The sequence below is a fragment of the Heterodontus francisci genome, chromosome 4 (assembly GCF_036365525.1).
Source record: "Heterodontus francisci isolate sHetFra1 chromosome 4, sHetFra1.hap1, whole genome shotgun sequence".
NCBI classification, from domain to species: Eukaryota; Metazoa; Chordata; class Chondrichthyes; order Heterodontiformes; family Heterodontidae; genus Heterodontus; species Heterodontus francisci.
The window spans coordinates 55,238,312-55,251,056 of NC_090374.1; the positions used below are offsets into that span (position 1 = coordinate 55,238,312).

At 42.5% G+C, this 12,745-nt stretch overlaps 1 protein-coding gene across 1 annotated transcript in view; it reads right to left on the bottom strand.

The window, feature by feature from the left end:
• Positions 1–9,012: 9,012 nt before the first annotated feature.
• Positions 9,013–12,745, bottom strand: part of LOC137369039 (isocitrate dehydrogenase [NADP], mitochondrial-like) — a 115,938-nt gene continuing 112,205 nt past the window's right edge. Inside the window, exon 11 of the mRNA XM_068029562.1 lies at positions 9,013–11,103. Within this exon, the coding sequence (XP_067885663.1) occupies positions 11,019–11,103 (85 nt within the window). The 3' untranslated portion in view covers positions 9,013–11,018. The remainder of the gene's footprint in view (positions 11,104–12,745) is intronic.

Below are 12,745 nucleotides of genomic sequence, written 5' to 3' on the forward strand. Positions count from 1 at the left end.
TCTTCTCTCCTCCTCTGCAGTACCGACATTGACCACTGCATCCAGAGCTGCCGGCCTTCTAATTGGTTGGTAGCTCTGGAGACGGGAGCTAATCCCTTAAAGGGACAGCATGCCCGACATGGAATTGCTATGTAGGTCCGATGGAGGGCCGATACAGGATCTCCCCCTGCCTTCTGGCCCATCGCTGGGACCCCTGCAGCAAGAATAAAATTCAGCCTATTATCTTTTGGTGGTTATCCTAGCGTGTCCCTGGGAGTGTGCCAATATTTTCAGGAGGTCCTTTGGAGTGGGTCAATGTTTGCAGGAGGTTTTCAGGAGGATGCTGCACATAGTGAATGTGGAAAACCTCTTTGTTTATAAAATATGGACACACCCGCATTTATACAGAGACTTATCAAGTTCTTCAGTTGTCCCAAAATGTTTTACAACCACTAATAGATTACCTTCGAAGTGCAGTTAGATGCCAACAGTTAGTTTGTGCACAGCAAGGTCCTACAAACAACAAATGAATGGATGACCTGTTGATCCGCTTCGATGGGATTGGTGATGGGAGGAATGTTGGCCAGGACAGGTGAACTCCTTGCTCTGCTTTGAATAGTGTCATCTTTTATGTCCACCTGAGCCGGCAGATGAGGCCTTTGTCTTATTTGAAAGACAACACCTCGGACGGAGCACCAGTCTAGATTACATGCATAAGTCCATAATGAGCCACAACCTTCTGACTGCAGCAGATACTTGTCTTCTGTAGTGGTGGCACTTTGAAATCCAGAGGAAGATGGGAGTGCCTAATGTATAACTTGAGTGTCAGAATTTAAGTATATTAAGAAATGCTGCTTCACCCTGGGTTGGGGGACTCAGAACTAACACTGCAAGCAAACAAAACTCACAGCACAAGATTGTTGTGAATGAGCGGTCTCCCATAACATGGAATTAGGTGCTCTCTTAATCAAACAGAAAGTTTCACCTCAACTCTTCTGGGTTCCGTTTTATGGGCATGTGTTCTTACTCAACTCTTTCAGGCAGCACATCCCCTTTCACATTCATTTACAGCACTTGTTCCCATGTGGTCAGGGAATGAAAATGAATTAAATTTCTCTTTAATTTCTTTTTAGGTCTGTTTTTATACAGCAAACATTTAAAATATTAATAAGGATGTTATACTACAGCAAAACCAGCTAGAGTTATTGATAAAGAAACAATAATCATTAAAAAGAAACATTTACCAGCGTGCTCCATTACAATAATTTATTTTCCCTTTTTCTCTTCATCTCCAGACGGTGTAGAATTCACAATGGGATTCTGTTTTAAAAATGCCAGTTCTATGTTGCTACCTTGTCTAAATGATCATTTTTGTGTACTAGTTTAGAGTGCTGGCAGACTATTCAATTTTAGCAAAGCTGAGAATGATCTTTCCCTCACACAATGTCTTCTCTCTCTCTCTCTCTCCCTCTCACACACACACACATCCAGCATAGGGCATTGGAGAACAATCAGGAATATGAACCCCATCCAATTTTACTCTAGTGGTACAGTTTTGAAAAGAACAATGGGGTGCATTTTATTGGCCTCCTACAGACAGGAATGGAACCGGCGGGGGGGGGCCATAAAATTGCGTGGGAAGGTGGGGATGGGGGCGGATTTCCGTCACTTCCCCATGCCTTCGAATTTAATCCAGGGTGGGGCAGGCCACTTGAGGGCCTCTTCCCTCCTCCACCTCAATTTTGCTGAAGGCAGGGGGGCTTGCTACTATGGGAGACGCTGCCAGGTAAAATCTGGTGTTCTCCTAGTGGGGTTGGGGACAGGCCCTCCTTTGGGCTGCCCCCCGGGAAGACAACCCCCAACCTCACTGACAGCCCCTCCCCACCCCATCGCCGGTGCCTGCCTGACTGGCCCCAGCGACCCCGACCCCATTTACCTCCCAGGGTCTTTTCCAGTCTTCTCCTCTGCAGGGTGTCCTGTGATACCGGCTGTGGCCACTGCCCACGGTGGTGCTGCTGGTACTGCAGAGCTGCCAGCCTTCCGATTGGCCAGCAGCTCTGGTGGCGGGAGCTTGTCCCTCAAAGGGATGGTGTCCCTGATGGCAGGCAGTCATTTGCCTGCCTGCCATTAACTAGCACCAGGAGTCCAACGGAGGCTGAAGGGGGAGGGGGGGGGGGCGGGGCTCGCCCCTCACCTTCTGGACCACTGCTAGGATTCCCGCCACCAGAATAAAATCCAGCCCAATGTGTTCGTTCCTTCTATTTTTTTTTAACATGCCTTAATTTTCTCCATGTTTCTTTTACTACCCATTCTTCCCTTGAAATAAAAGCTTGTATCCTCCTGCTGCTTCTTACACTGACTGACTTTCTTATCTCCTCCTTCCTTGCATTTTGCTCGCTGCAAAGCTGACATCTAATGTCACAAAAATCATTTCCCTTTTAAACTTACCTTGCTGTAGCAGTTGTCATGAATGTGCTATGCTGAATGATGATTTTTAATTAATCAGTTGGAAACCTAAATTAAACTTTTAGAAGCTGGAAACCTAAATTCAATTTTTAAAAAAGAAAGCAGCTAAGATGGCCACCACAATTTGCATTGAAATAATTCACATTCCATGGTATCGAGCTGGAGATGCTTGTCTGAATAACCCTCATCCAGAACAATGGCTTGAGCAGTTTGAATGAGCTAGCTGGTTATTGCCTTCATTAGCAAGGCATTCAAAGCCATCTTGAAACATTAACACTAATGGAGACAAATCTCCAGGGGTAAACATCGAAACAATAAGACCTGAGAGAGGTTGGAATTCTTATCTCATTAAACTGCAAAAGAGAATACACTGGGACAATTGTGACAGTCTTTCCATCTGTGTGAAAACTTGGAGTTTCTTTTGGACACATCAGACAAGCATCTTGGCTAACCTGTGCAGCACCCAAGTGGATATGTCTCGTTCTCTCTCTCTCCAGGCAATACTGTAAGGTTCAACCCCTATCGTCAGGCTGCAAAACATCCAAGTCTATCATTGTTGCAGGCAGAGGCTCCAGGAAGAAAGCCATTTATATCACTGTCTCCAAGAAAACCCTGAACCAGGTGGCCACCTCTACCAGCCAGAAACTTCAGGACCATGAATTACCAGACAGTACAGACTGTATATTCTTTTAGTTGTTCTGGACTCTAAACCAATCTGTTCTTCACTCTATAACCTATTTATGTGTGTGTGTGTGTGTGTGATTCTCGTGTGTATTTGTGCGTGAAAGTTGGAGCGTAGTTTATTATTTTACTTAGATTGGGTTTTCATTTTTAAGTATAATAACCTATCCTCTATCCTGTTTAAACTCAAGAAAACCTGTCCAATTCTTTTATTATCATAGTGCCTAAAAGGGTTAAACACTCACTGAATTGATAAGCACATTCACTGTTTAAAAAAAATAAACCCTGTTGTGGTCGAACAAGGAGAGGGACAAAAGGGGTGCCTTTTGACCTCTCCTCACCTGATCATAACAATATTTAACAGTCAGCTAAAGCCAAAGTCTTACACCAAGACTATGCCAAAATAATGCTGCTAGAATTTTTTTTGGTGGTCACTAACATTGTGGATAGGGAAGTGCCTTTGACTATTGTCTGTATGAACTTTTAGAAGACATGATAAGCTTCCATCGGAGAGAATATTGGCAAAAATAAAAGTGCACAGAATTGGAGGTAGCCTTTTGACACGGGTTCGTAATCGGTTGAGAGACAGGGAGTAAGGATAAAGGGAATGCACTCTGGTTGGTGGGATGTGACAAGTGTGTTCCCTAAGGATCTGTTCAGGAACCTCAGTTATTCACCATATATATCAAAGACTTGGATGAAAGAGTAAAGAGCTGCATATCCAAGTTTGCCTATGATGCTAAGTTAGGAGACACAATATTGTGCAGATGGCTACAGGAAGTTATAAAGGGACACAGACTAAGTAAATGAGCAAAACTTTTGCAAATGGTGTTTAATGTGGGACAGTGTGAGGTCATCCACTTTGGATCTAAATTTGATAAATTGGCATATTTTCTTAATGGCAAGACTAGGAACCGTGCAGCAGCAAATGGATTTGGGTATCCATGTACTGAAACACTGAAAGGTAGCGTGTAGGTCCAAAAAAAGCGCTGATGGAATGTTAGTCTTCGGGCTGAATTTGAATATTCAAATCAATAAAATTAATTAATTTACATAGACTTATCTTAGATTGTGAGGGCCCACCGCAATCTTCGGCACGGCGGCCACCACTCCCACATCTTCAGATCCCCATCTGGGGAAACAAGGCGCAACACTGGTGGGGAGGAGGGAGGAGTCAGTGCAGGGTGGGGGTAACAGGGTCAAATACATATAATGGATGCGAGGGATGGTGGAAAAGGTTGAACCTTAAACTTTGTGCAATTTGGAAGGGGAAGGTCAGATGTAAAAGGTAAGTGCTTTGGGGGGGGGGGGGGGGAAGGCAAATAGTTATCGTAATTGTTATTGTGGGGTGGGAAAGGGGCAAAAGAAATGTATTTATTTAATTTTGGTGTATATTTGTTTAAATATTTAAATAAGTCAGCAGGGCTGGCTGTCATTTAAAAATGGCGCCAGCGCACAGGCAGCTGACACCATTGCCGGGGATGGGCAGCTTGCTCCCTCTAAGTGATTGGGGGAGTGGGGGGCGGGCCGCCCCGACTATTTAAGTGAGCTGCCTCACTTAAGATCGCGGCGGCTCTTTGGCGAACTTGCTGCTGGGCTCATAGAATCCAGCCCTTTATTTCAAGGGGGCTTGAAATATAAAGTGGAAAAACATAGAAAAATAGGAGCTGGAGTAGGCCATTCGGCCCTTCGAGCCTGTACCACCATTCAATACAATCATGGCTGATCACCCAAACTCAGTACCCTGTTCCCGCTTTCTCCCCGTATCCCTTGATCTCTTTAGCCCTAAGAACTATATCTAACTCTTTCTTGAATATATTTAATGACTTGGCCTCAACTGCTTTCTCTGGTAAAGAATTCCACAGGTTCACCACTCTGTGGGTGAAGAAATCCTTCCTCATCTCAGTCCTAAATGGCTTACCCCTTATCCTTAGACTGTGACCCCTGGTCCTGGACTCACCTGCAATTGGGAACATCCTTTCTGCATCTAGTCTGTCCAGTCCTGTTAGAATTTTGTAGGTTTCTATGAGATCCCCCCTCATTCTTATGCTTCAGTTGTACAAAACCTTGATCAGACCCCATCTGGAGTACTGTGCTCTGTATTGGGCACTGCACTTCAGAAAGGATATATTTACCTTGAAGGAGGATACAGTGCAGATTCACCAGAATAATACCAAGGCTTAAAGGCAGGTATGAGGACAATTTGCACAAACTTGCAAACTAGAATACAGTTACACAATCTTAAAATTAGAGCTAGGCCAATTAGGAATGAAATCAGGAAGCACCTTTTTTACACAAAAGGGATGGAAATTTACAACTCTCCACAAAAAGCTGCATATGCAGGGTCAATTGAAATTTTCAAGACTCATTTGTTAGGTAAGGGTATCAAGGGATACGGATAAAAGTGGGTAAATGGAGTTTAGGTATAGATCTAATTGAATGACAGAACAGGCTGAAGGACTGAATGGCCTACTCTATTGACCTGGCCCACCTGTGCTCTGCAACCTGGACAGACCACAGCTTTGATGTGCTTTCCCTGTCCAGTGTCTTGGCGGGGGACAGAAAACTCAGCTCCCTGTTATCAACCAGCAAAAGAATTTTCAGGCCAGAAAACAAATGGAAAATTTCCTTGATAACCCTTCCATGTGACTTACCCAATAACTTTCATGCAACTAGATTAACTGGCAGCAAAGTACTGCCAACCATGTCTCTTACCATAACTCTCAGGACAATTTTTGTTGCTGAGAAAACAAAGCAAAAGGCCAAAGTCTGTGGGACAGCATCAAGGAAATAAAATGTTGTAAATCAAAGTGATTAAATGACTCCAGGCTTTGGTTTTGAAAGCCTGAAAATTGTAGGAAGGGAAGATGAAACAAGGTAAAGATTGACAGATTAGAGATTTAATGATTCTCACTAGCAGTTTGTATTTCTTCACATAGATTGATTCAATACTTGTTGGCACAGTACCTTGCTGTCTTCTGTACAACTGCCTTGCCTAGCATGAGATTGTCATATGCTTTCGGGTTCAGAGTATGGTTGTAAGCCAGGTGAGCTGCGCTCTTAGCTTCAATGACAGGAGTCATTTCTGCAAGGTGGGTCTTAAACCAATCTTTGTTCCTGTTTCGTCCTTTCCCAAATGTGGTTATTGCAGCTTCATAGATGATTGACCGCAGAGACGTCCATGCTTCATCAGCATTATCTGGTGAGTACTCAGGAGGAAGGGACTACCCGAGAGCTTCTGAAAACCACTGACATTTGTCGTTACCCCTTGTGCATGGAACGCTGGTGCACGGTATACCATTGTGTTTGGACTTATGTATTTTTCATGATTGCATCTTCATCCTGCTACTGACAAGTGAGTGACCAGTATTGCAATCAACATTGTGATAGATGCGGGTGTGAAAAACGCTGGACAGATTGCGTCTTCTCTTGATTATTAGGTCAAGTTGGTGCCAGTGGTCAGATCTTGGATGGCACCATGACACCTTGTTGCTAATGCAAAGTCCACACTGTGCACAAAGCTCTAGTAGCCACTGTCCACAAAGCATTTGACACCATGAGCAAGATGGACCCCTACTGGATGCTAAGAAAATCCACTATCCTCCCAAGCTGCCCAGTCTCACACAGTCCTTCCATGATAACATGCACAGCACCATTCAGTTTGATGGCTCCACCTCTGACAGTTCTGAGATTAAGAATGGGGTGAAACAGGACTGCGTCTTAGCCCCTACTCTGTTACGTATCGTTTTCTCTCTCCTCCTGACCTATGCTTACCCTGCTAACATGGAAGAAGTGCACCTCCACACATAATCAAACAGGAAACTCCTCAATCTATCAAGACTGAAAGCCAAGACAAAAGTGAGGCAAGTCCTGATCAGAGAACTTCTCTATGCTGATGATGCTGCACTAGTTGCCCAGAGAGAAGACCGGCTCCAAAGGCTCGTGGATTGTCTGTCCCATGCCTGTATTATGTTCTCCCTCACCATCAGTGTCAAGAAAACTATAGGTTATAGGACAGGGTATTGTGTCTCTGCCTGTGTTCAGACTCAACAGCACACCACTGGAAGCAGTCAGCAAATTCTGTTACCTTGGATCTAGGGTGACAGACAACCTGCCTCTTGATGAGGTGTTCCGCACACGCATTGGAAAGACAGCCACAACTTTAACCAACTAACAAAAAGGGCATGGAAAAACAACAAACTGACCCACAGGACCAAGATGCTTATCTATAAGGCCTGTATCCTCAGCATATTTCAGTATGGCAGTGAAGCCTGGACAACTTACACCTACCAAGAAAAAAGGCTCGATAACTTCCATCTCCAGTGTCTACGATGCATCCTTGGCATCACATGGAAAGACAAAGTCACCAATGAAGCAGCCCTTTCTAGCGCAAATATGCTAAGCATGCTAGCGCTAATTAAGCAAAGAAGGCTTTGCTGGCGTGGGCATGTGCACAGGATGGATTTCCAAGTTTATGCTGTATGGAGAGGTAGTCCTTGCCACAAGACCAGCAGGATGCACAAAGCTCCGATTCAAGGATGCTGACAAAAGAGACGTGAAGACCCTCAACATCAATTGCGACAAGCGGGAAACTAATGGACGATCGGTGCAAGCGGTGACGACAGCTGTGGGCAAGAATTCACCACCACCACCACGACATGTGGTTTGGAAGCTCCAAAGCAGCACCAAGCCCTGCAAACAAGGTATCAGCAGAGATCATCCCACACCACCGGCAAGGGACAACTTCATGTGTGGCACTGTGGCAATCTTTGCCTTTCCAGAATCGGCTTGTCAGCCATCAAGAGAAGTACAGCAGATGATCTCACCTGACCTCACCGAAGTTCTGAGGCTGCATTCCCATCATCCCTCGCAGATGGAAGGATGTTAATCATAATATGATTTTATGTACGATTGCCGGGTGGGTAGCTATGCCACTACTGTAACCACTTCAACTTGATTAGAAGCAGTGGTCTAGATAGAATACATGTACTATTAGACTCCAGCATCGAGTCATAGCCATGTAGATAGTGTGTTCCCTTTCACCTCTGATATCTTTAAATAGATTTGAGAAAATATGCAAGATTGGAAGTTCCTTTGTCCTGCTATTCATTAAGTTATAGAGAAGACTCAGAGTGTACCCAAACTGTGATCTTCCCCGATTTACAGTCTTTTTTTTGCTTATTAAATTAATCCCTCAAAGAGTCTCAAGTTGCTTTTACAAAGCTTTTCCTGCAAGCGGATGAATGAATGGAGATATGCTTCTGAATGGATGTTGTGGGGAGAGGCACTCAGGTACCTTTTAAGGTCTGCTTGTGGCCAGCAGCTGCCTTAAAGTTGGTATAGGTGTAGCCTGCTTTTGCATGTCCACCTGTCTACATATTACTGTATTGATACTTGGGCCAAGGTTAATGAAGATTCCCTTGTGGGTCAGTTACATATAAAAGTGCTCATTGTAGGCATCCAGAGGGTCATTTTGACCAAACTCGCCCAGCAGGAAATGGGTGCGTCCCACTTGGCCACCTGCTTTACATCCAGATAATAAAAGCAAAATACTGCGGATGCTGGAAATCTGAAATAAAAACAAGAAATGCTGGAACCACTCAGCAGGTCTGGCAGCATCTGTAGAAAGAGAAGCAGAGTTAACGTTTCGAAGTTTGTAGTTAACAGTTCCGAAGAAGGGTCACTGACCCGAAACATTAACTCTGCTTCTCTTTCCACAGATGCTGCCAGACCTGCTGAGTGGTTCCACCATTTCTTGTTTTTATTGCTTTACATCCAGCCTGATTTGATTCTCCATCTTAGTGTAAAATAATAAAAAAATTATTCCAGACTCCTTAATTAGCATAATTGACAAAATTGAAAATAGTGATTTTGCCATAATTGATCTTCAAAAACAAATATCTAATATTTAATACAGTTGGATGGAAAACAATATAGACCCAAGGATAATGGACAGCTTGAAATCTGATCACCAGGTTCAGTTGAGTGTTAACACAGCTTGATCAGACACTGATTGTAGACCACACCTTTAATCTTCTGTATTTCAATTTGCTTTTCCCTGTATACACACAATTCTTATTACTCCAAAAAAATAGAAAAAAAGTAGTTCTTCGGCTTTCACTATGTGTATTCACTGAGGTGAAGTTCCTCATGTTAACAATTTTAGTGAGAAAATATCAGCATGAGTACAAAATAGGAATCTTGTTAAATTCAGCTAATGAATTGTCAGCTGGATTTTTATTCCAACCTCCTTCCCAGTGGGACAAATGGGTATGCACTGCCAGTGGTGTCAAGGTGCCTGTCACTAGAGGGACCCCACCCCCACCACCCACCCAAGCTTCCTGCCTCTCCCCAAGGTTATGTTCTCTCTTCTCCTGCAAGGAGAAAACAGGGAGTTATGAGTCATAGCAATAGCTTGTGTAGATAACAGGGAAGGACAACATTTTTGGAGGGTGACTGTGAGGCTTGGGTGCGAAAGGGCAATAGGATGGGGGTGAGCGCGAGTGTTGGCTGTTCAGATGGACATGCGAGGTACCTGGAGAGAGACAAATGAGTGCAGCTGCAAGGTGTATTGTCCTGAGGAGTGTTGTGCAGGAGAATCCTGGGAAAGTTAGAGTGTGGAGCTCTTAGTGCACTGTTTTCAGGTTGAAGCGCCCTCAGTCCTGCTGCTGACTTCCTTGGCTATTTCCATCCATGCCTGATTGTTTGGTGAGGTTGTCCTATTCCTCCCATCCTTGGGAGGGATCACCTCACTGCAGTCCCTCAGATCCCACAGCAGAACCTCTAGTTAAGAGTGAGAGACTCGGGGAGCAGCCTTCCCAGGTCTCCTCTCCATCCCTATGGGTGCTGCAGCCTCAAAAATCTATGTCCAAGTTAAGCCTTTCTATCATATGTCGTGGTCCCGTTAATTAGAAATCCTTCCTTTGATGGAATCGACGCACCTACCGCCCATCCTCCCTGATTGGTTGGGGAACCCAGAGGTGGGATACTAATACTGTGGTGCAGTTAAGGAGATTCCAATAGGTCCCTGATCTGCGAACAGTCCTGCCGTTTCGGCAGGGACAATCAGTTGGAAATTCCACTCCATTTCTCTGCCTTGCATCCATTATGTTCTATAATCCATAATAACTTGTTAGGAGTAATTTAATTTTAACTTTCACTCTGTTTTTGTTAACTTGGATGCATCATGTAGGTAATGAATGACTATCAATACTAAGGGTTTAAAGATTGTAGCATAATTACCATAAGTGCATTTGATTTTAATCCGCCCAGCCACACACAGAGTCAGTATGATATTTAAAACTAAAGTATTTCAGAATTCTTACTGTCAAGGCTGTCATTTTAAATATAAGTGGACCATGCAGACAGCAGGTTCTCACCCACTTTCACAGGTATTCTGATCTGTAACTCTAGCCTATCTGAACCTGGAAGGGTTAAAGAGATACTAGAGCAGCACACTTTAAGAAAGTACTTTCATTTTAAAAACACAATGTTCCTTTTGATTTTAAAAATATATAAGTACAAAGTTTCAATGGTTACTGAACAGTTTCAATTGGCATAAAGAGAAGTTGTAATTGGCTCACTTCTGCTGTCACAGGTAATCGGCACTGATACTGCATGAAACCATTTGTTATTCTGTACCAAAACCGCTGCTGCAAAGGAAGAAATTATGGGCAGTTGAAACTGATTTTTTTTAAATTTAAAATAAAACCCATGTTCAAATAAACACGTAACAGCAATAATGAACATAACTTCATCTCAAACCAAAGCAAATATTATTGCCTGAGTAAACTAATGTCAGTCTTAGTGCCTTAAATCTGCATCACAAAAAAACATTGGGTTACAAGCATCCTGGAATGAATCCTGAAGATTCTTCATTGTTCTTAGTCTTTTCAATGACTCAACTTCTTGTCTAAGTTTTCCTTGATGACATCGAGAAATTCTTCAGTGTATACATAGTGCTGCCCTGGTTTTACACTAGTAATGGAGGAAATTACAAAATGTTAGTGGAAACTTTCAGTAACAGGTTTTGAGCACTCAGTTCCTTTTCGACACAGGCACGGACAACAGAATGTGACCTTTACAACTATACCCATTTTGAACTGGTGCCCATTGTTCTGTAAAATAACTATTCCAACTGACTACTCCCTGTGGCAGGCATGAATACTCTAGCAATTTTAAAACAAGAAATTGAAATGAAAGGGTGGAGCAAATTGTATGTGGGCCTAATTTAGATTATCCTTCAAAAGAAAAACATACACGCCGTTTTGGTTTATCACTAGCTTAGATGCGCTAATTGTTTTTGAGCGTAAGTCAAACTGCTTGTTAACGGGAGTAAGTGGAATTTTTTTTTTTAAACTTGCTTTTTGCTTATTTTTGTCTGACTCCTTTGCTATCTATGCTTGACTTCTTTGACACTATGATGTAGATGAATTTTATAACCTACTTTTCTCATTGCTCTATTGGTTATAAATTCTTCATTGCTACTTTCTACTACTTTTGATTTGCTCGCATTTGGTCAATTGATATTTGATTGGTTCTTGATAGGTGTTATTCAAGCTAATTAAGATCTTTTGGCCCATCAATATATGATGTTTTGCCGTGAACCACTTGGAAGGCTACACTGCCAGGTGTGATACCTTTTGAAAGGTATAGAACTATGGATTTGCGCCAGATGCAAAACATTTAATCATAAAGATTTTTCCTCAAGTGAATAAACAGCAGAAAATATGGGAAATACAGGTGTTACAGGTTCCTGATCTTGCTGTAGATATATTCCTGGGTACAGTGGTGTTAGCACTTCTGTTAGTGGTCTCAGCATCTTACATTTAGGAGTATGCCCAATAGCTAATGATACAGTAGTGTAACAAAGTCCATATGCCTTTAATTTCAGAGCATTACTCACCAGCTTCTCATAATGTAACATATTTATCCCACCAGAGAAGGTGAAGTTGGCACAATATACAACTTAACCACAGTCCTCAAGAACTTTGCAATAATACAACATAAAAAATGAAGATGGGAAGAAGTCATTCAAGTCAACAAAGCTCAATCCTTTGAATCTCCCAACATGACATCAAATTAAATTTTAAACAACCCTAATGTTTAACTGTACTTAGCAGATTAACCGAAACACTTTTCATTCAAAAGAAGTTTATCCCGATACCAGATTTAAATTTACATTTCAATAATCTCCATTTGTGTTCTCCAATCCTGAAGATTGGTGTACTTGGAGATAATAATTTATGTTTTCTGCATCTATATACCATTTAATAGTTCAAGATACTTTGATAGGTTTCCCATTAGCTGCCTCCTTTCTCGTCAATAAGGCTCAAGATTCATCTTTTTTCCATTTCTTTCTTTTTTCTGAACTCTTTATCATTACATTCTATCTTTTTGTGGTGTAGTGCACAAGATGACATTTTAAGCATGATCTGATCAATGCATTGTTAAACATCATAACTTCTAGTTTTATATTCTACTTTTAGGCTAAATAGCCAGCAATCTATTTGCCTTTTAAAAACTTATTTTGTTGTGTTGTCCTGACGTTGAAAGTGATATAGCTACTATTCGCCCCAAACACCACCTACTCCTTTCTATAGATGCTGTCACACTGCCT